At 44.9% G+C, this 19,871-nt stretch overlaps 1 protein-coding gene across 1 annotated transcript; it reads left to right on the top strand.

Moving 5' to 3' along the window:
- Nucleotides 1-18,599: 18,599 nt before the first annotated feature.
- Nucleotides 18,600-19,382, top strand: FGFBP3 (fibroblast growth factor binding protein 3). The gene has a single exon (XM_066622661.1). It carries the CDS (start codon nt 18,600-18,602, stop codon nt 19,380-19,382), a length of 783 nt encoding a protein of 260 aa, XP_066478758.1.
- The last annotated feature ends 489 nt before the right edge of the window (nt 19,383-19,871 follow it).

The following is a 19,871-nucleotide window of genomic DNA, read 5'->3' as shown; positions in this document are numbered from 1 at the left end:
TGCTTATGTTGTGTTGTCTTTGTACATTCCTGTCTTGTTCTGTTCTTTCTCTGTATTTTATGCCAATAAAGGTCTTACTGATCTGAACTGATAACAAGAGACCTGCATCCTAGTGCATTGGCATTCTGACAAAGGCCATTTCTAAAATCAGGAGGTTGCGCATACACATCATGGCTTGTAACCCATAATGGATTTTTCCTCTGGAAACTTGTCCAACCCCCTTTTAAAGGCGTCCAGGCCAGATGCTGTTACCACATCCTGCGGCAAGGAGTTCCACAGACCAACCACATGCTGAGTAAAGAAATATTTTCTCTTGTCTGTTCTAACTCTCCCAACACTCAATTTTAGTGGATGTCCCCTGGTTCTGGTGTTATGTGAGAGTGTAAAGAGCATCTCTCTATCCACTTTAACTTTCCCATGCATAATTTTGTATGTCTTAATCATCTCTGCCCTCAGGCATCTCTTTTCTGCCGTAGCCTTTCCTCAAAAGGAAGGTGCCCCAGCCCAGTAATCATCTTAGTTGCTCTCTTTTGCACCTTTTCCATTTCCACTATGTCCTTTTTGAGATGTGGCAGCCAGAACTGGACACAATACTTCAGGTGTGGCCTTACCATCGATTTGTACAATGGCATTATAACATTAGCCGTTTTGTTCTCAATACCTTTTCTAATGATCCCAAGCATAGAATTGGCCTTCTTTACTGCTGCCGCACATTGGGTCGACACTTTCATCAACCTGTCCACCACCATCCCAAGATCTCTCTCCTGATCTGTCACAGACAGCTCAGAACCCATTAGCCTATATGTGAAGTTTTGATTTTTTGCCCCAGTGTGCATGACTTTACACTTACTGACATTGAAATGCATCTGCCATTTTGCTGCCCATTCTGCCAGTTTGGAGAGATCCTTCTGGAGCTCCTCACAATCACTTCTGGTCTTCACCACTCGGAAAAGTTTGGTGTCATGTGCAAACTTTGCCACCTCACTGCTCACCCCTGTCTCCAGGTCATTTATGAAGAGGTTGAAAAGCACCCAGGACAGATCCTTGGGGCACACCGCTTTTCACCTCTCTCCATTGTGAAAACTGCCCATTGACACCCACTCTCTGTTTCCTGGCCTTCAACCAGTTCTCAATCCAGGAGAGGACCTGCCCTCTAATTCCCTGACTGTGGAGTTTTTTCAGTAGCCTTTGGTGAGGGACCGTGTCGAACGCCTTCTGAAAGTTCAGATATATAATGACCATGGGTTCTCCCGCATCCACATGCCTGTTGACCTTTTCAAAGAATTCTAATAGGTTTGTGAGGCGAGACTTACCCATACAGAAGGCGTGCTGATTCTTCCTCCGCAAGGCTTGTTCGTCTATGTGTTTTGAGTTTCTATTTTTGATGAGGCATTCCACCATCTAACCTGGTATAGATGTTAGGCTGACCGGCCTATAGTTTCCTGGGTCCCCCCTCTTTCCCTTTTTAAAGATTGGTATTGTGGTAAATATATGCATAGGCACTGGGTTTTGAGATGCCTTGGCATATTTGGCAACAACAGTCACGCCTGCGCAGAGAGCAAACTCTCAGCCTTGAAATATGCGGACACTCTCTTTGGGCCCAGTGCTGGAAAACAACAGAATGTTATAGAGAAGTGGCCTTATCTAAGAATGTGTATTGCGGTGAAGCTAGAGAGCCGGCAAGTTACAGCCGGTTCCCTGGCAGTGTATCTTTATATGAATAAAGCTTGCAGAAGGCTTTGCAGAAGGCTGTGTTCCAGCTTCAAGCCTCCCTGCATCAACCCTCTGAATGTCTGCTGGCTCTCATTCATTTGCTCTGCCCCTCGCAGTTTCAGCTCCACTCTCAACCCTCAGGGTGCTTCTGCTTTTTGCACTCTCCCATCAAGCCACAAGGTCCAAGCCTTGTGTACTTCCCAAACAGTGCCAAACTGCAACAGGTATGACATTTGCTATCCTCCAATCCTCTGACACCGTGGCCGTTTTGAGGGACAAGTTGCATATTTTAGTCAAGAGATCAGCAACTTCACTCTTCAATTCCTTAATAACTCTTGGGTGGATGCCATTCGGGCCCGGTGACTTATTGATCATTAATTTATCAATGAGGTCTGAAACATCTTCTCTTTCAACCTCTATCTGACTTAATTCCTTGGTCAGGAGGGGCCGTTCGGACAGCAGTATCTGCCTGAGGTCTTCTGCCGTGAAGACAGATGCAAAGAACTCATTTAATTTCTCTGCCATCTCTAATAATAATAATAATAAACTTTATTTGTATCCCGCCCTTCTCCCTGAAAGGGACCCAGGGCGGCTTACAACATGTAAAAACAATTTTAAAAAGCATGATTTAAGACAGATAAAAACATATTAAAAACACATTAACAGAAGCCATAAAAACAGTAGTCAGAATAAAATCAGAATAAAAAGAGCATAAAAAAGCAAATCATAGAGGAATCCAGCCTGTCCAAAAGAAACTAAAAGATGTATAAAAGTGTTAAAAAGGCCATGGAATCAGAAGGCTTGTTTAAAGAGCAGGGTCTAAGTCTTTAAGTCTCCTTTTATCTCCCCTTTCCCTTCCTCACCATCCAGAGGGCCAACCGCTTCTCTGGCGGGTTTCCTGCTTCTAACATATTTGAAGAAGCTTTTATTATTCCCTTTAATGTTGCTGGCCATGCGTTCCTCATAGTCTCTCTTGGCCTCCTGTATCACCTTCTTACATTTCTTTTGCCACCATTTATGTTCCTTTTTATTCTCTTCATTAGGGCAAGACTTCCATTTATGGAAGGAAGCTTCCTTGCCCTTTACGACCTCTCTAACTTGGCTTGTTAGCCATGCGGGTATCCTCCTGGACTTAATGGAGCCCTTCTTCCTTTGTGGTATACACTTCCGCTGGGCCTCTATTACTGTTGTTTTAAGCAGCCTCCATGCACTCTGGAGAGACCTCCCTTTCAACCTCCTTCTAACCAGCCTCCTCATTTGAGGGAAGTCCGCTCGTTGGAAGACAAGGGTTTTTGTTAGAGATTTTCCCAATATTCTTCCCCCGACGTGCATGTTGAAACAGATCACAGCATGATCACTGTTCCCCAATGGCTCCGTAACATTGACATCTCTAACCAGGTCCTGAGTACCGCACAATATTAAATCCAGAGTCACCTGTCCTCTGGTGGGCTCCATGACTAGCTGCTCTAAGGCACAGTCATTTAACATTTCAAGTAATCCGGTCTCCTTTTCGTGACCAGAACACAAATTGACCCAGTCTATATGAGGATAATTGAAGTCCCCCCATGATTACAACCCTGTCCCTCCTTGTCACCTCCCTGATCTGTTTCCTCATTTCAAGGTCCCCTTCCGGTTTCTGGTCTGGAGGACGATAGTACGCCCCCAGTATTACATCGCTCCTGAGGCCTGGTAATTTAACCCACAGAGATTCTATGGTGGAGTCAGACCCGCCTTCAATCTCTACTTTGCTGGATTCTATCCCTTCCTTAACGTGACCGGCCACCCCACTTCCAACACGCCCCTGCCTGTCCCTCCTGTAGAGTTTATAGCCCGGGATTGCGGTATCCCACTGATTTTCCGCATTCTACCAGGTTTCCGTTATGCCCACTATGTCAATGTTTTCCCTTGTCACCAGACATTCCAGTTCTCCCATATTTGCTCGGAGACTTCAGGCATTTGCAAAAAGCATTTATACATGGAATGCCCCAGGATGGGCTGCTTATTAGCTCCTTTATCCCCACATCCTCTCACTGTGCCAAACTGTCTATCACATCCCATCATGCTACCATTCCCAATTTCTTCTCCTACTCTGCTTTTACCTTGTTGTTCTCTAAGCTCCCTATCCTCATCCCATAGGGATGAGGAGTTCCGAACCAGATACCCCTTGGCTCCTGTCGGCTTTCCCCCAGGGATCAGTTTAAAACAGTGGTTCCCAAACCTTTTCGGGCTAACACCCCCTTGAGGCCCAGGAAAAATTCCTAACGCCCCCCACCTCTTTGCTTAATAGTCTACTGCAAATTCAAAACAAGTAATACAACACTATAAAAAAAAGTGTATGTATTTGACAAATAAATCTAGTAAACAGTATTTAAAGTTAAATATATAACATTTAACATTTTTAATAAATAACATTTTTAAAAAGCTAAATTTGCATCTCTTCTGCAACTACGTTGTCTTCAGAAGTTTAATGGGATGGATGTATCTGGTGTAGGGATATCAGCTTATCAACATCTGGCTGGAAGGAACTAAGGAAAAGTCTTAGATCCCCATGTTCAATAATGTTCAGTCTGTTTCTTTGCTTGGAAAGTAGGTAGGCGACTGCACTGAAGCCTCGCTCCACTAAATATGATGTAGGGAAAGCAATGAAGTACATCTTAACTTTGTTCCACAGTGCAGGGTATCGGTCAAAAAATTTTTTTTGTAACCAAAAGTCTTGATATGACTGTTTGGCCTGAGCTCAATGTCATTTTGGAGTGAAATAAGTTCTTCCTCTACCATTCCTGTTTCATCATTGCCGATATCTAGGAATGGATTTATCACCCAGTCTGGTATCTGAAGCAAAAAAAGATCCTGAAATCTATCAGACATGTCTCTGTGCAACTCATCCAGGTGTGCACAATACACTTGTAGGTTATCCTCTGGTATGCTCTTCTCCTTCTCCAATTCAGAGAGGCTCGGAAACTGAAAGAGCTCACAACGGGCTATGTTACATCTGAACAACTGTAACTTCGAGCGAAACATGGAGAGAACAGATTTGACTTTGATAAGGCTAATCTCATTTCCTTGCAGTTGCAGATTAACTTCGTTAAACTTTGTGAATACATCAGACAAGTAGGCAGTATCATGCTTGATGTTTCTTAGTTCATCAGAGAGAACAGGATTGGAGTCTTGAAAGAATTCAACAACTGTTCCAAAAACTGAATAGAAATGTCTCAGGCAGTTTCCCTTTGACAGCCATCTAACTTCTGTGTGCAACAACAAATGTTCAAAATCTTAATCGTTCTCAATGCAGAGCTGTCGAAACAATCGAGAATTGAGAGCATGTGCCTTGATTTTATTTATCGCTTTGATAATAGTGTTTAATAATTCGTGAAGTCGACTGCTTAGGTTTTTTGCGACCAAATGTTGCCTGTGAATTACACAGTGGACCGTCAACACACCAGGTACAGCTTTTTTCAAGAAACTGATGAAGCCACGGTAACGACCTGTCATCACAGGTGCCCCATCTGTTGCACAAGCAAGAATGTTGGTAAGCGGGATATCTTTCTCCTTGAAAAAGTCTCAACAACACGAAATACTGACTCCCCTTTTGTATCTGTTTCTAGTTGTCTTGCAAATAACAGCTCTTGAACCAAACTTTCATCTTTGACAAAACGAACATAAGCAAGAAGCAAAGATTGATTGCCTGGAAGAATGGACTCATCTAATTGTAAACCAAATTCTATTGTTCTAAGCTTGTTGTACAATGTGTCTTCAATATTTTCAGCCATTTCATCCACTCTTCTTTGAACAGTTATCACTGAGAGGAATAGCTTTAATAATTTGTTTGGGTGACTTGTGTAGAACTGTGCGCAGAACCTCACTGACTGCTGGCAGAATAAGCTGTTCCCCAATTGTATGAGGCTTACCAGATCTAGCAATTAGCAATGAGATGTTGTATGATGCATGCAAACCATCACTGGATTGCTGTGAAGTGCTAGCAAACATATTTACAATATTTTTCCTTTTCTGTAATTGTTCCCGAAGTGACTGAAAATATGCTAAGTTTTTGTCTGCTTTATCAGAGTGCATTTTCTTCAAATGTTGTAGGAGCCTGGAAGGTTTCATGGCTTCATTTGAAAAAACTCCCTCACACAGTAGGCATATTGGTTGCTGCTCGTTATTTGGTGCTGGTACAAATCCATATTTCAGATATTCCACACTGTATTGCCTACACTTCTTTTTTGTTTGCTGTGTTGGAGCCATATTTTATTCTGGAAGAAGAATATGCAAATTCTTTGCAAAGCACGCACTCACTATTTGCAGCAAACTTTGCAACCAACCTTTTCTGCAGAGTCTGCAGAAGTCTCCAGCAGGCCAAGTCAAGAAACACCTGTGCAAATCACACACCACTACTTGCAGCAAACTTTGCAACCAACCTTTTTGCATCCAGCATCAACCATCTTGTATATGTATAAATGTATAAATAAATATGTATAAATATATTGCATATATTTTTTATCTTGGGGCGGGGGGGGTGCATGCATGACGGGATTTTCTTTGGGGCAGTGCAGGCAGGTCCAGAGGGGTTGGGGGGGCAAGACTAGTTAAGCTGCAATCCAAGCCACTTCATTTCAGGGGGCTTACTTCTGAGTAGACACAACTGGGATGGGGCTCAGACTGGGAGATAGAGGCTGCAGGTGCAGGGGGGGTTGGGAGGGGGAGATTGCTGGACTGGGGATGAGCCCAACTGAGTAATGGACCTTACTTATGAGTAGACACAAGTAGGATGAGTAATGTTTTTAACATAATGTATTGAGGCTGCAATCCTTAAGACACTTTCTTGGGAGTAAGTCCCATTGAATATAATGGAACTTACTTCTGAGTAGACAGCCTCAGGATTGCACACTTATACTTCCTTCTCTTTTACCTGGATATCAATGGAGAAGGCTGCTGCTGAGCTGTGTTGGTCCCAGGCAGGCAGCACAACGCCGCTGCAGAGGCTGTGGTGGCGATGGCAGACACAAGGCACAGGCAAGCAGCTGTGGCCACACAGGCAGCAGGCAGGCACCACAACCATCGTTGAGGCTGTGGCCACACAAGCAGGGAGGCAGGCGGCAAAGCGGCGCAGGGGAAGAGCACTCACGAGGCTGTTGCCTCAGAAGTCTGGAGCGCACTGAGCGGTGAGGGGGGGAGGAGCCTCCTTCTCCCGCTCATTGACTCCAGGCAGAGAAAAACAAATCAGAGGCGCGCAAGGACAAAGCGCGCCAAATTCAAACGCTGGCCGCCTGGAACCCCTTTTTTTTGGTGGCAGCCAGCGTTTTTCACCTGGCCTGACCTGTCACTGCCCCCCTATCGCCCACTTTGTCCCCATCGCCCCCCTAACGCCCATTTTACTTTCAATGCCCCCTTGGATCTTTCCAACGCCCCCTGGGGGCGCTAGCGCCCATTTTGAAAATCACTGGTTTAAAAGCTGCTCTGCCACCCTTTTAATGTTATGCGCCTGCAGTCTGCTTCCTTTCTGGTTCAAATGAAGCCGTCCCTCTTGTGCAGGCCCCGCTTGTCCCAAAACGTTCCCCAGTGCCTAACGAATCTAAACCCCTCCTCCCTACACCACCATCTCATCCATGCATTGAGACCCCTGATCTCCGCCTGCCTAGCTGGCCCTGCATGTGGAACAGGTTGCACTTCTGAGAATGCTACCTTTGAGGTCCTGGCTTTCAGCTTCCTACCTAATAGCCTAAATTTGGCCTCCAGGACCTCCCGGCTACACTTGCCCACATCATTGGTGCCGACATGCACCACAACTGCTACCTCCTCCCCAGCACTGTCTACCAGCCTGTCTAGACAAGAAGTGATGTCCGCAACCTTCACACCAGGCAGGCGAGTCGCCATGCGGTCCTCACTTCCGTCGCAAACCCCCCTCTCTATGTTTCTAATAATCAAATCCCCCACTACAAGAAGCTTCCGACCCCCCTCCCGCCAAGGAGTATCCTGAGTGCATTTGGATACGGGCCCGTCCTCTGGAGAAGGGGTCCCCCCTAGAGGATTGCTTCTCTCCTCTCCAGGATGATGTCCTCCTGCCCCGAGACTTCCCACCTGGGCAGCTGAGGAGCTGCACGCCTGAGATTGGGATGAAGCCTGATCGTCCCCGGAAGTCTCCCCACGGTCCTTCTCTGCCTGCCTCTGCTTCTCCAGGTCACCAAGGCTTCAAGGGAGCAGTCACGTTCCCTGAGTTCCTGGAGCTCCTTGCACCGAGGACACACCCATGACTTATGCCCCAGAGGCATATAGTCATACATGTTGCACTCAATGCAAAACACTGGATAGCCCCCACCCTGCTGCTGGCTGTCTGACTGCATAGTTTGTTTGTTTGTTTGTTTAGGGGTACTTAAAAACCCTTCACTGGTTTGCTGCCCTCTTCTCAAGGGAAGAGGACAGTGTCTAGGGCCCTGGCCTCCTCGCCCTGCTGCTGAACTCGCACTGAGGCTAAACTCGCGGTGCCTTACCTGGCACTTTGTTCCCAAGGCACTGGGTTTTCCAGAGGCCACGAGTGCTTCTGCAGAGAGGCTCATGTGGTGGCAGGCGCTAGCTTTATACCCCTAGCTAGCTCCTCCTCCCTCCCTCCTTGCTGATTGAAAGGGGGCTAGTCTTCCTAGGTGAGATTACAAAAGATTAGGAAGAGAAAAGGCTGCTGATGGGCCTAATCTACTCTGTAGGCTCCTGAATGGGGTGCTTGGATTTGCCTAATGGGGCTCTTATCGCCTCCTAAAGGACAATGACTATGCTAATTTGCTAAATTGCTAAGTTTATGACTATGCTAAGCTAAATTGCCCTGGCTGGCTGGGAACAGGCCCTTCCTAGGTTCTTACCCTCCTAATTCAGTTCTCTTAGGCTGGACTGTTTTTTAACCTCAAGCTGCTTTCTATTTGAGTTTAAACTGCACTGGTTTAAGAGTTTTTTGGGCTTGGCAGAATTTACACACTAAAGGTTTAAATCCCATTTTGCCCTGTTTATAAAATAGACACCAAGTGTACTTTCTCCCCCTATTACCCTCTTCTTTGTTTAGTTTGGGCTCTAGCTTCCTATCTAAATTATACCTCCTGCTTTTATTAAGTGTGCACCTTTATTTAAATTATTTATTTATTTATTTATTGCTCTTACCTAGATCCTGTGTCCCAATTTACTGAACCTTTAGATTATGTTCTAACTTGAATTCAGTTTAACTTGGGTTAATTTAAACAAAGTAGAAAAACTTGCTTTCTACTTTATCCTCCTATGTTTTATTTACTATTCCAAGTACCTGTACCTTGGACCCTTACTCACCAGTAGAACTCTGCTCCTGCTCAGAATAGACCTATGTACTCACTCACGTATATATTTTTATTGCCCTCACCTAGCTCCTATACCCCAACTTGCTGGACCTTAAACTCCCTCCCTCTGGTTAGATTAGGTGCTAACTTAGGTAAAGCTTAGGTAAAGCTAAGCTAAAGGTAAGCTAAATTTCAATGTTGATTTAAGGTTAGAAGACAAGAGTTAGAAAGACAAAGAGTTAGAAAGAGTACACTTACCTTCTCCTTCTCATCGTCCTCCTCTTCCTCTCCTCTTCACAACTCAGAGTCCTCCCTCTCCTTCTCCAAAAACTCAGAGGTCCACTTGCCTTCTCCCTTTCTTTGCACTGAGGCTAAACTCGCGGTGCCTTACCTGGCACTTTGTTCCCGAGGCACTTGGTGTCCCAGAGGCCACACTCGCCTCTGCAGAGAGCAGAAATGCTATAAAAAATAAAAATAAAAAATGCTATCCGGGAATACGGCAGAGCCAGCTGCTTTTATGTTGAGGGCAACACAGAGGCAGAGGGAATAAAGGCAAAAGCTATCTCTAACAAACAAGGAGCTGCAACCGCACAACCTCTCAGCAGCTCAGATCAGGGAGCAAGCATGATCCTGAAGCCAGCTTGGAGAGGTCAGGTGGTACCACCTGATTCACTCTGGTCTCTAAGTACAAAGACCAGCATCCTTGCTAATGCAGGTTCCTTCTTGGGGTGGTGATGCAAAGCTTATCCCACATCACTAGTTCAGGACTTCCAGTGGGACAGGGTAGTGCTTCATAGGTTAATGGACAAATGTAAAGAGCGCTGTACAGCAATGGTGATCCCTGCTTGGAAACAGGCTTGGAACCCATTCAGGACTGGGAAACACACAACTGAACAGTGCAGTTCCAAGGAATGCATGTTCAACTTCCCCAACTGGATTTGGAATGGTTCGTGTAGTCACGACCAGCCATAGACCAGATTAGTGTCTCTGGATCTCCCTTCAGTTTGCTCACATTATGAATACCTTCTTTTGATTGCATTTGTAGTCCCTTTGATGCATGATCTGCATGCCTTGTTTCTCCCTGTCTTATAAGACAATAAATGTGCACCCCTAGATCTGTACATTTGTCTTTATTCATGCCATATATAAGCAAACAAAAACAATTTTATTTTCTCTAATTTTACACAAGCTTTTAACTTTTAATAATGACATTTTAAGAGTTTCATTATTGGAAGCCTGGCATCCTGATGGCTGTCTAGGTCACATAACCCTAAATCTAACCCTGTGCGGTGGCGGGGGGGGGGGAAGAGAAGTTTGGGGATGAGCCAAGCATCTGCTTCCTCCATCTGCTCTTAAGGCATTGCCTGCTTTGTGTAAAGAGCCCATGTGGAGGAAGGCATATGATCTCTGCATTCTGTCCCTGACAGCGCAGCAAACTGGCTCCCTCGCCTTCCTCCACTGGGTTGTTCTGTTTTAAAGGAACTAGTGGGGAAAGGAACAAGCTTGCTCTTTCAAAGTCATGGTTTCATATGAAAATAAAACTTCTAAGTAATATTTAAGCTAATCACATTATGAGTGCTATCCTGTGTCACAGGAGTGCTGGTACAGTGGCCGCTACACTAGCGCAAGCTGCCGTAAAAGTGCCATACAGCACTTGACAGCAAGCAGCGCTGGTGGGATGGCCTGTGCCAGCCACCAGCACTGCAACCAGGTCCCGAGGTTACTGGTGGAGGTGAGTTTTGCATTAGCACAGTGGGAGGGATGATGGGAGGTCATTTCAGAGGCGGGGAGGAGTGTTTTTGGGTGGGGAGGGTGCAACGGGGGTAGGACAGGCCCAGGAGGGGGCAGGAATGGCAGACTTCTTCCACTGTCTCCTACCCTCCCTCCAGGGCCTTGTGGTGTTACACCAGGCTGCACAGATTTGCACCAGCTACATAGCTGGTGCAGATCTGAGGTGCCCCATAGGGCAGGCTAGAGGTTTGGTCTCCATAACAGAATAGAAATTGCCATGTTGAATCAGTCCAAAATTTTGGATTGATTCTAGTTCTGCCTTCTGGTCGTTGCACCTGCTTCTCCCATGTGACTTCATATGAACTAGAGAGCTGGTATATAGTCCAGGCTATACATGCTTACTCAAAAGAAAGTTCCATGAATCTCAAAGGGATTTTCTCCCAAATAAGTGTGTGTAGAATGGCAGACTGCAAGCTGAGGATGCCTTGCTTTTAACGTCACCTCAGCTACAAGTTTAGCAAGTTGCATTTCTCTCTGCCACAACTGCACTTGCAGTATGGGTTTGCCCCACATGAAAGATCTATTGTTAAACCTTAGTGAAGCTCATTGTTGATCAGGCATTCTGTCTAGACATTCTGTCTTGTTGCTCACATTCTTTGTGTCTGTTGCATTGTGAGTCGCAGTAGCGGACCTACCATTAACTGAAAGGGGCAAATGCCCCGTGCATGAAGCCCCGCATATGTCTAGGACCATATGGAAGCCTTACTGAGGCTCCCAACGCAGTTGGAAACTGTGCTTCCGGTTTGCAGAAGCACAGTTTAAGACTGCGGGGAAGCCTTCTTAGGCTTCCCTGGTTTGGCCTGGAGCCATGGAAGGCTCCGTTTCATGGTGGTGAGTGGGGGGACAGATTCACGCGTGGGGGGCAACATCTTGCAGGGGCACCATCATGAACTTTTGCCCCAGGCACGGGGCTGGGGAAGTCTACCACTGGTGAGTCTGTCTGAGTCTGTGGTCACTGGTCTGAGTCAGTGACATCTGTGACTCAAATTAACATGAGTCATGAAAATGTGTGTTTTCGCAACTCAAGTTGAGTCTTTACAAGTCAATTTCCCATCCCTGCATAATAGTAATGTGTAAAATTAATATTAGAATCCACTCTTCTGTATCTCTGCATATCCTTGACTTTGGGTGCTTGCTGTGAAAACAAAGCCCCAAGCTTGCCACTAGGTGTCTCCTTTGTTCTGAAAAAAAGATCCTCAGAACCTAGTTGACTCTTTCAACAGCTGATGAGGAAGTTATGACTTAAACTCTACTTTGTTATCAAAGTAAGTAGCAAAAAGACAGTGAGTAAAAAAAAGTAAGTCTACAAAAAGACAGCCCTTCTGAAAAAGGGTAGGCCTTACATTTCCTTCCAAAAGCCAGGATGGATGTGCACGCATGCATCTTCCAGGAGGTCATTCTATCATCTTTACAGCTAGAATGGTCCTGCTATTTGTTATAGAGTTCTGCTCTCATATTTAGTACCAGTGCTGGTCCAAAGCGTATTGGCGCCTGAGTGATATGTAATCATCTCTGATGTTCTAACCCACCACACTCCTCTCTGCCATGCTTCCTCTTTTGCTCTGTCACTCTCTTCCTTTTCTAATCCAGGGAGCAAAAGCCACTGGCTGGTGGCCCACTCAGGGCAGGGCTGGATTTACATAGTAGCTAAAGTATGCTACATGCCCCACATTTTCATAGGCCTTGCACTCAGTGGCATCAATAATAGGGGATGGACTGCCACTCCAGGCATCAGGGGCCCAGGGCAAATGACAGAGGGTGCTGCCAGAGGCAGAAGCTACCCAAGATTCTTTTTCTCATTTTCTTCTCCCTTAACACCCCCATTCCTTTTCCTATTAAAATGGAGACGTTTGCACCAATACCTGCACTCCGAAATGTCCAAATTCTCTACAAGTAAATGATGAGATGCATCCTCTTTGGTCTGTTTTTCTGGGCTTTGCCCTTAAGGTAGAGTGAGGCAAATCTACTGAAATCCTATTCATGTCAGGGTCAGGCCTGGTTAGTACTTGGATGGGAGACTGCCTGGGAATATCGGGTGCTGTAGGCTTATACCGTAGTCTTTTGAGACTGAAGGTTGCCAACCAAACTACTCTGAAGTCTACCATTTAGCAAATGTATAGCAAATGAAAAAAATTGAATTAGTTTGCTATGCAAGCAGATAATTTATGTTTTAATATTTATTTGCATTTTTTTAAAATTTAGGGCTCCTTTATGGCATATGCTACAGGCCCTGCACTAGCTTAATCTGGTCCTGACTCTGGGAGATCTGCACCCTTTGGGAGCTGTTTTGACACATACAGCAGTGCCTAAAGCTCATTAAACAGCTAGTCAAGTTTGACACAAGACTTGGTAAGTGTAGGTGTGGGTTGCATATAGACATATGAAAATCTAGTGTCAAAATGCCTGTCGAGCTTTTCAGAGAAGCCTTTAAGTGCTGTTGTGAGTCATGTGGCAGCTCTCAACAAAGACTGCAAAGGGACCCTGGGAGCAGCAGTGCTGATGTCTGAAGACAGAAGGGAGGACAAATTGCTTGCACAGACTTTCTCCTGCCACCCCAGATGCCAATGACCACACTGAGATTTTCCCAAGTGGCAGGACCTACACTGCTTGGGAGCATCCCAGCTGTCTTCTCTCATTCATGGGCTAGCTGGACAACAGATGATGGGGCTACTGCCTCCTCTGTGATGTCTGCTCAGATACCTGGTAAGCTGGGGGGGGGAGGGGAACAAGCCAGTGGGAGTGGGGAGTAAGCCTGGGTGAAGCAGTGTGTTCAAGGACACATGGACATCAAACATGGGCACGCCCATGTGCATGGCCCATCCCGGCACTGACCCTGAATGCAGACATCCATTCTGTTGTTCTAAGCACACATTACCATTTGAACTAATTCACCTTGCATAGAACACTTGGTTCCAAGGGCACCACAAAGACAAACTTAGTTTTTGCTCAGCCATGCAATATAACTGATACATAGGAAAAAAACATCAGTCGGTAAAAGGGACCAATTTGAGATGTGAATTTTACAAAATCCAAAGTGTAGAAAAAGGCTAATGTGCATTTCATAGGGAGTATTTGAGTTGAGTTGTGATCTCGTCTGATCTCAGAAGCTAAGCTGGGTCAGGCCTGGTTAGTACTTGGATGGGAGATCGCTCCGGGAATACCGGGTGCTGTAGGCTTATACTATAGTCTTTCGAGACTGAAGGTTGCCAACCATTTGAGTTGATTATCTATTTTGAGGCTTCAGAGAAGCACTCAGAGGGTAGGAGACCACTATATACAGTACATGTATTTTACTTTCTTTTCTAATTGGAGGTTGTGTGATAAAGTCAGGCTTATGCCTTCAGCTGTTCCACACAGACTGTTGCTCAGGTATTTTGTTTCAATCAAATAATATAGGTGAAAGTACACAGAGACCTGAATTCAAGTTATTTAGAGAGGAATATGTACAGTAATGGCTCAATTCTACCCTCTTACCAGTTTATGTTATGCAGCCCCATGATGCCAGAGCTTCTGCTGCCTGCAGTGTTGAGGGGTGTCCAGACAGCTCTGGAGAGGTACGTACAAATATTTTTACTTACCTTTCTATAGGCAGCATGGTCATCAATGGGTCTCCTTAGACCTATACCAGCTCTTTTGCTGGTGTAAGTCCAAGGACAGAGAGGGGGCAGGTCCAGGCTCAAAAGGGGACATAGGATTGGATCATGTGCTACAACAGCCAGTATTTATATACCGCCTTTCTTGGTCCTTGGATTACACTTTTGATTTAATTTAAGGCAGTTCACATAGGCAGGCTTTTTCTAAACTCCCGAGGGTTTTTTTTACAATAATAGAGAAGTTCTAATCTTTCAAGAACAATGACATTTCAGGTGGACCTTTCATAGTCTACTATAAATTCTGACTGTGGTTGCCTCCCATGCTGACTGACAAACAGCTCCTTTTTCTGTCACTAAAAGGCAGCCAAGACTGCATTCACCAAAAAGCAAGTAGAATTGCTCAGCTAAACTGATCAGTCGCTTCTCGGATCTCACAGTTCATGGAAGCTTCTAGGGATACTGAACTGGTGTTCCCGAAGGAGCAGAGTACCCCTGGGTTCTCGGAGAGTCAACACAGACAGGAGAAGCAGAGGACTTCAGACAAAGCTTTTATTAACGTGCACGGGCTCACCTCTGGGCAAGTGAGAAAAGATCATTAGAATCTGCGCATATACTCTGAGGATATTTGTAACACAACATCATAAAGACTCGATAGGTGGATACAAACAAAATCCAGTCAAAAACAACATGACTGTGTGAACTAATAATAATAATAATAATAATAACAACAATAATAATAATAATAATAATAATACTTCTTGGCATCCTTCGGTCTCAGAAGACTATGGTATCATGCTCTGAATGGTGGTTCTGGAACAGAGTGTCCTCTCCAGTGTGCGAAGCCTGGGTAAAGTAGATATGGAAGACAGACTGTTACCCATGCAGCAAATCCCCCCCTCCATGTCGCTGAAATGGTCCAATGGAAAGGCAGAAGCCAATAGGGTTGGTTCCAGCAGCGTTGCAGGAATTGCCAGAACGTGACTGTGTTCAGCCATGAACTGCCTCAGGGACTCCGGCTCCGGATTTTGCCTCGAGGTTGACTCCTGAAGCCTTTTCCATAACTGAATGTAGCTACAAGGCAGTGGAGGTTTGGGATCAGAGTTTTCCTTCTCTCAGATGAGCTGCCTTCCCAGGCTATCAAGTCCCATCTACCCGGTGGCTGTTTAGTCGCCTCTTACGAGAAGTACAGCCAAACTGAGGGCCTATTCTTATCCCCCAGCTCCCAGGGTTTATTAATTAATTAATTAATTAATTAATTTATTATTATTAGTTCACACAGTCATGTTGTTTTTGACTGGATTTTGTTTGTATCCACCTATCGAGTCTTTATGATGTTGTGTTACAAATATCGTCAGAGTATATGTGCAGATTCTAATGATCTTTTCTCACTTGCCCAGAGGTGAGCCCGTGCTCATACAAATTATTATTATTATTATTATTATTATTAATAATAATAATAATAATAATAATTCCTAATAATAATATAATATAATATAATATTATAATATAATAATATAATATTTTATATAATATAATAATATAAAAATAATATAATAATATAATATAAAATAATAATAATAATAATTCCTACATTGGTGCCCATTATTGGGCGGAAGAACAGGTAATAAATCTCTTAAAGACACAAATACTTTATATCCTTGCTTAGAACAAGTAAGGATTGACCATGGTCATGATGAACCAGGCAAATCCTGACTTCTTCTAAACAGAATTGGCAATCAAGCCATGATCTGAGACTGGGATACTAGCTAAGGGACATTACATGAAACCAAAACTAAATATTGGCTTCATGTAAGGTTTGGCATGACCTGGTGTACCCCCCAATACCCCACCTCTGCTGCGGCACTCTAGGGGGAATAAATTTCTCTTACCATCCATGCTCCTTATGTGGTTTTCTCAAACCTAGGAGGTCAAGGCTTAAAATTTTATTTAAAGGGACTCTGCAAACAAAGAAGCTTCTTCATTTTATTTACCAGAAGTCCTGTACTTCTGGGTTTGAGAAAACCACAGGAAGAGAACAGTAAGGAGGAGGATGATCCACTTCTTGCTCCAGTAGCAGGAAGCAGATCAATGTGGACTGCATGCATGGCAGGCTGGAGGGAGGTGCATACCCAAATCACTCTCTAAAATTCTGGCTTCATATTCATGAACTGTTAAGAGGCATCAGCACCAAACAAATACAGGCGTGTGCCACTTAACAACTATTTGCTTAATGATGGATCACATATATGATGGTGGTCAAAGCACAATTAAGATGCTCTTAAGGAGGCAATCTCCCATAGCCTGCAGCAGAGTGTCTGTTTGCACAACAGAGGCTCTCAATGCAAAGAAGAGGCAGTCTATCTCCAGTAGCCACTGCAGCCAGCTAGTGTCTGGCAGGAAGTGTCTGTTTGCACAACAAAGGCAATAGATTGGACTGAATGTCCACTTAATGACCCTATCACATAACAACAAGTATAGGAAAATGTATCTCCATCAAGTGGTGCACACCTGTACTTTAACAAGAGAAACCCATGGCAAAGTAAAGTGTAACCCCAAAAGTCATCTCATTAGTATGAAGTATTTGCATAAGAAAACCAGTGTGGTGGATCCAGAAATGGATTTAACCTGAGGAGACTTGGGCTGAACTCTTCACTCAGCCCTGAAGATTAAATCAGTCAGCCGACCAGGGTTATTGTGGGATATTGGACACTACCCTGAGCAACTTGGAGGAAGGGCAGTGTAAAAATGTGGAAAACAAAACAAAGGAATATCGTAGGGCAATTTCTTGTATGCGAGAAAACTCCATGAAGAAGAGCAAGAAACGAATGTGATGTGGTATTCTTTTTGTCATTTAATGTAATTTAATAAAAGAGAATAACACCAAAGATTAGCATCTTCAAGATGAATGAAGCAAGATAAGGTATAGTATACTTAAGAAGTGGTGTCATCACATTTGTTCCACATATTGAATAGTTGAACAAATGTGATCCCACCACTTGTTAAACATGCTATAGCTTAACTATAGCTATAAGCTATAGCAAGATATATCTTGCTATAATGGTTACATACAGAGAAACGTAGGGAGAACTAGACAGCACTGTATCAAACCTCAAAGGAGGTTTTTTCCCCCCCAAGATTCTTCCCTTGCTCTCACTGTGGGTGGGTGGGTGGATATGTGTTTGTGTGTTTGCAGGCATAAGAGTGGGGAGGGGCATAGACTGTGGCTGGCCCCTCCTGAGCTGTTGATAACACATGCATGCTCAGTAAACCCCTCTAACAGAGGCTAATCCACATGCAGGCTTGCAATTTTCCTGCAGCGCTCCTTGTTGCACACAGTCAACGGTAAGTGCATCCAGAAAAAAGGGAAGGAAGAGGGAGGAAAAAATTAAACACTGAAGGCTTAATTTGGTCTGGGGACAAACTGGGAATTCTGGTCATGCAGTCTCTTTGATGTTGACACCCCATGTTACCATCAGTGACCATGAATACCAACAGCTTGCAAATGTTTTAAGTGTGGCACCCAGTTGGAGAGATGATTTGCATTTGGGAAATGAATGAAAGAAGAGTTTGAAAAACAGGGAAGAGATTTGCTAATTAGCAGTGCCTTTGTTAAAAGAAGGGGGTTGGGCAGCAGGAGAGAAAGAGAAAGGAACTGTGGTGGTAGTAAAAAAGATTTTCAAGAAACTTTGCTGCAACCTTTCTGGTGTTTTGAGAGCAAATGTGCTAGAACAACAGCTCAAATGTATCTATGTTTGTGAACAGAAATTGTGTTGTAGGCTCTAATGGTAATGCCACATAAGCAGAAATTACAGCTTCTCTGTGGAGCAGAGAGTTATTTTATTAGCTACAGAACCATGAAATGTTGTTGAAGTGAATGTAGAAGAGTAACAGGTATCAATGACTGTAGTTATGACTCCAAACACCAAGTCAGTATAAACATGCATCTTGTTAGGAATAGATGCTTCCTTTAGACATGGACATTGCTCCCTTTGCAAGGAGAAAGGAATGCCCTCTGCTGAGAAGCAAATATTTGGTTAAGAAGAACGTATTGGCTGAAAGTAGCTATTTCTGAATGTCTGTGCGTCTGTCCACTGCTTATCAGTATCTGTCCCCTTAGGACTCAGGGAAGCACAGGGCCCCTTGCCTGGCCTTTTATCACTGATGCTCTTGAATGACCCAAATCAGGCAACAGCCCTATTGACTGCAGAAAATGAGGCTCCCCCAGACACTTCCACTCACTCTTCTGCTCCTAAGCTGCCTGGAAGGTACTACTGGAAGGAAGGACAAGAATAGGGAACAAGTGAAGCCCTCCTCCCCCTGGGCACACTCTGGACAGTTTTATACCCGTGAGAAACACTTGTGCAGCTGGCAGCTGATCTCAGAGGAAGACGCCACTTTGCTGCAGCTCGGTTGTCACCAGGCAGGAGGGGATCGCCACAAGGAGCAGCAATGTATCTACCGGGGCCAGCCAGAGCTGTGTGCTGCCTACGGTTCCAAAGGCCGACAATTTTGGAAGCAGATTCTGGGCAAGCTCCGCAGGAAGCGCCACCCATGCCAGGACAGAAGCCCACTCCAATCCCGACTTTGTAGTAGCAAGAAGGGTGCCTTAGAAGCACAGCTACACCTGGTCCCCTCTGCTTCCAGCACTGAAGCCCCGGTGACCACTGAGACCGCTGCTAAAGGCAGGTCCAAAGGGAAGGGCCATATCAAGGATACACCCAAACAGCAAAAACCACCTCAGGCACCCAGGGACAGGGTGATAAGCAACCCAGCAAAGGCAGGTGCTCTAGACAAACAAAGGAGCAAAGCGGGGAAGAGGAAAGGCACCAGCAGCTCCTCGGTGGCTCCAGCACAGCCAGTCAGTCAGCAGCCGACAGCAGCCATGGAAGGCAACGAACCACCCACAGAGCTCAACACAAGTGTGGCTGAAGCCTACTGTGAAGAGAAGTGGCATTCACTGTGTAACTTCTTTGTGAATTTCTGGAATGGGTGAACATAGAGACTTGGGGGAAGCAAGGGGAGCAGGGTGGGGGCTGAAGGACTGGTGGAGGGAGTGTATAGCAGAGAGCCTAGTTAGCAGGTTGGATGGGAGATGTTGGGGTCTGGGGTAAGGGCAAAAAGAAAGAAGGGAGAGGGCAGGTGGAATGGAAACACTGAATGCCAACAGAGTGTGGACAAAGAAGTGGGATAGTAAGGGGGGCAACAATGGGGCCTTATGGGGTGTATAACTTATTCATACAGCATAGAATCCTACAGCAGATGCTAATCAAGAGTAGAGATCTCCTTTGCACTGGGGGTTCTGGATAACACATGGATGACATATCCTTTCTTTGAAGCTAGATAAGCTCCAGCTATGAGTAAGCTGCTCTGTTGCATCCAGCTGGTTCTTCCCTACCTGTAATTAAGTAGCAAACCCGTGTTAAAAAATATTTGGGATTATGTTTAAAACACTCATAAGTTTATTCCTTCTATATATAGGAGA

The sequence above is a fragment of the Tiliqua scincoides genome, chromosome 3 (assembly GCF_035046505.1).
Source record: "Tiliqua scincoides isolate rTilSci1 chromosome 3, rTilSci1.hap2, whole genome shotgun sequence".
Classification (NCBI taxonomy): domain Eukaryota; kingdom Metazoa; phylum Chordata; class Lepidosauria; order Squamata; family Scincidae; genus Tiliqua; species Tiliqua scincoides.
Note: the sequence above shows the minus strand (reverse complement) of the source record. Positions and strands in the feature narration are given on the sequence as shown.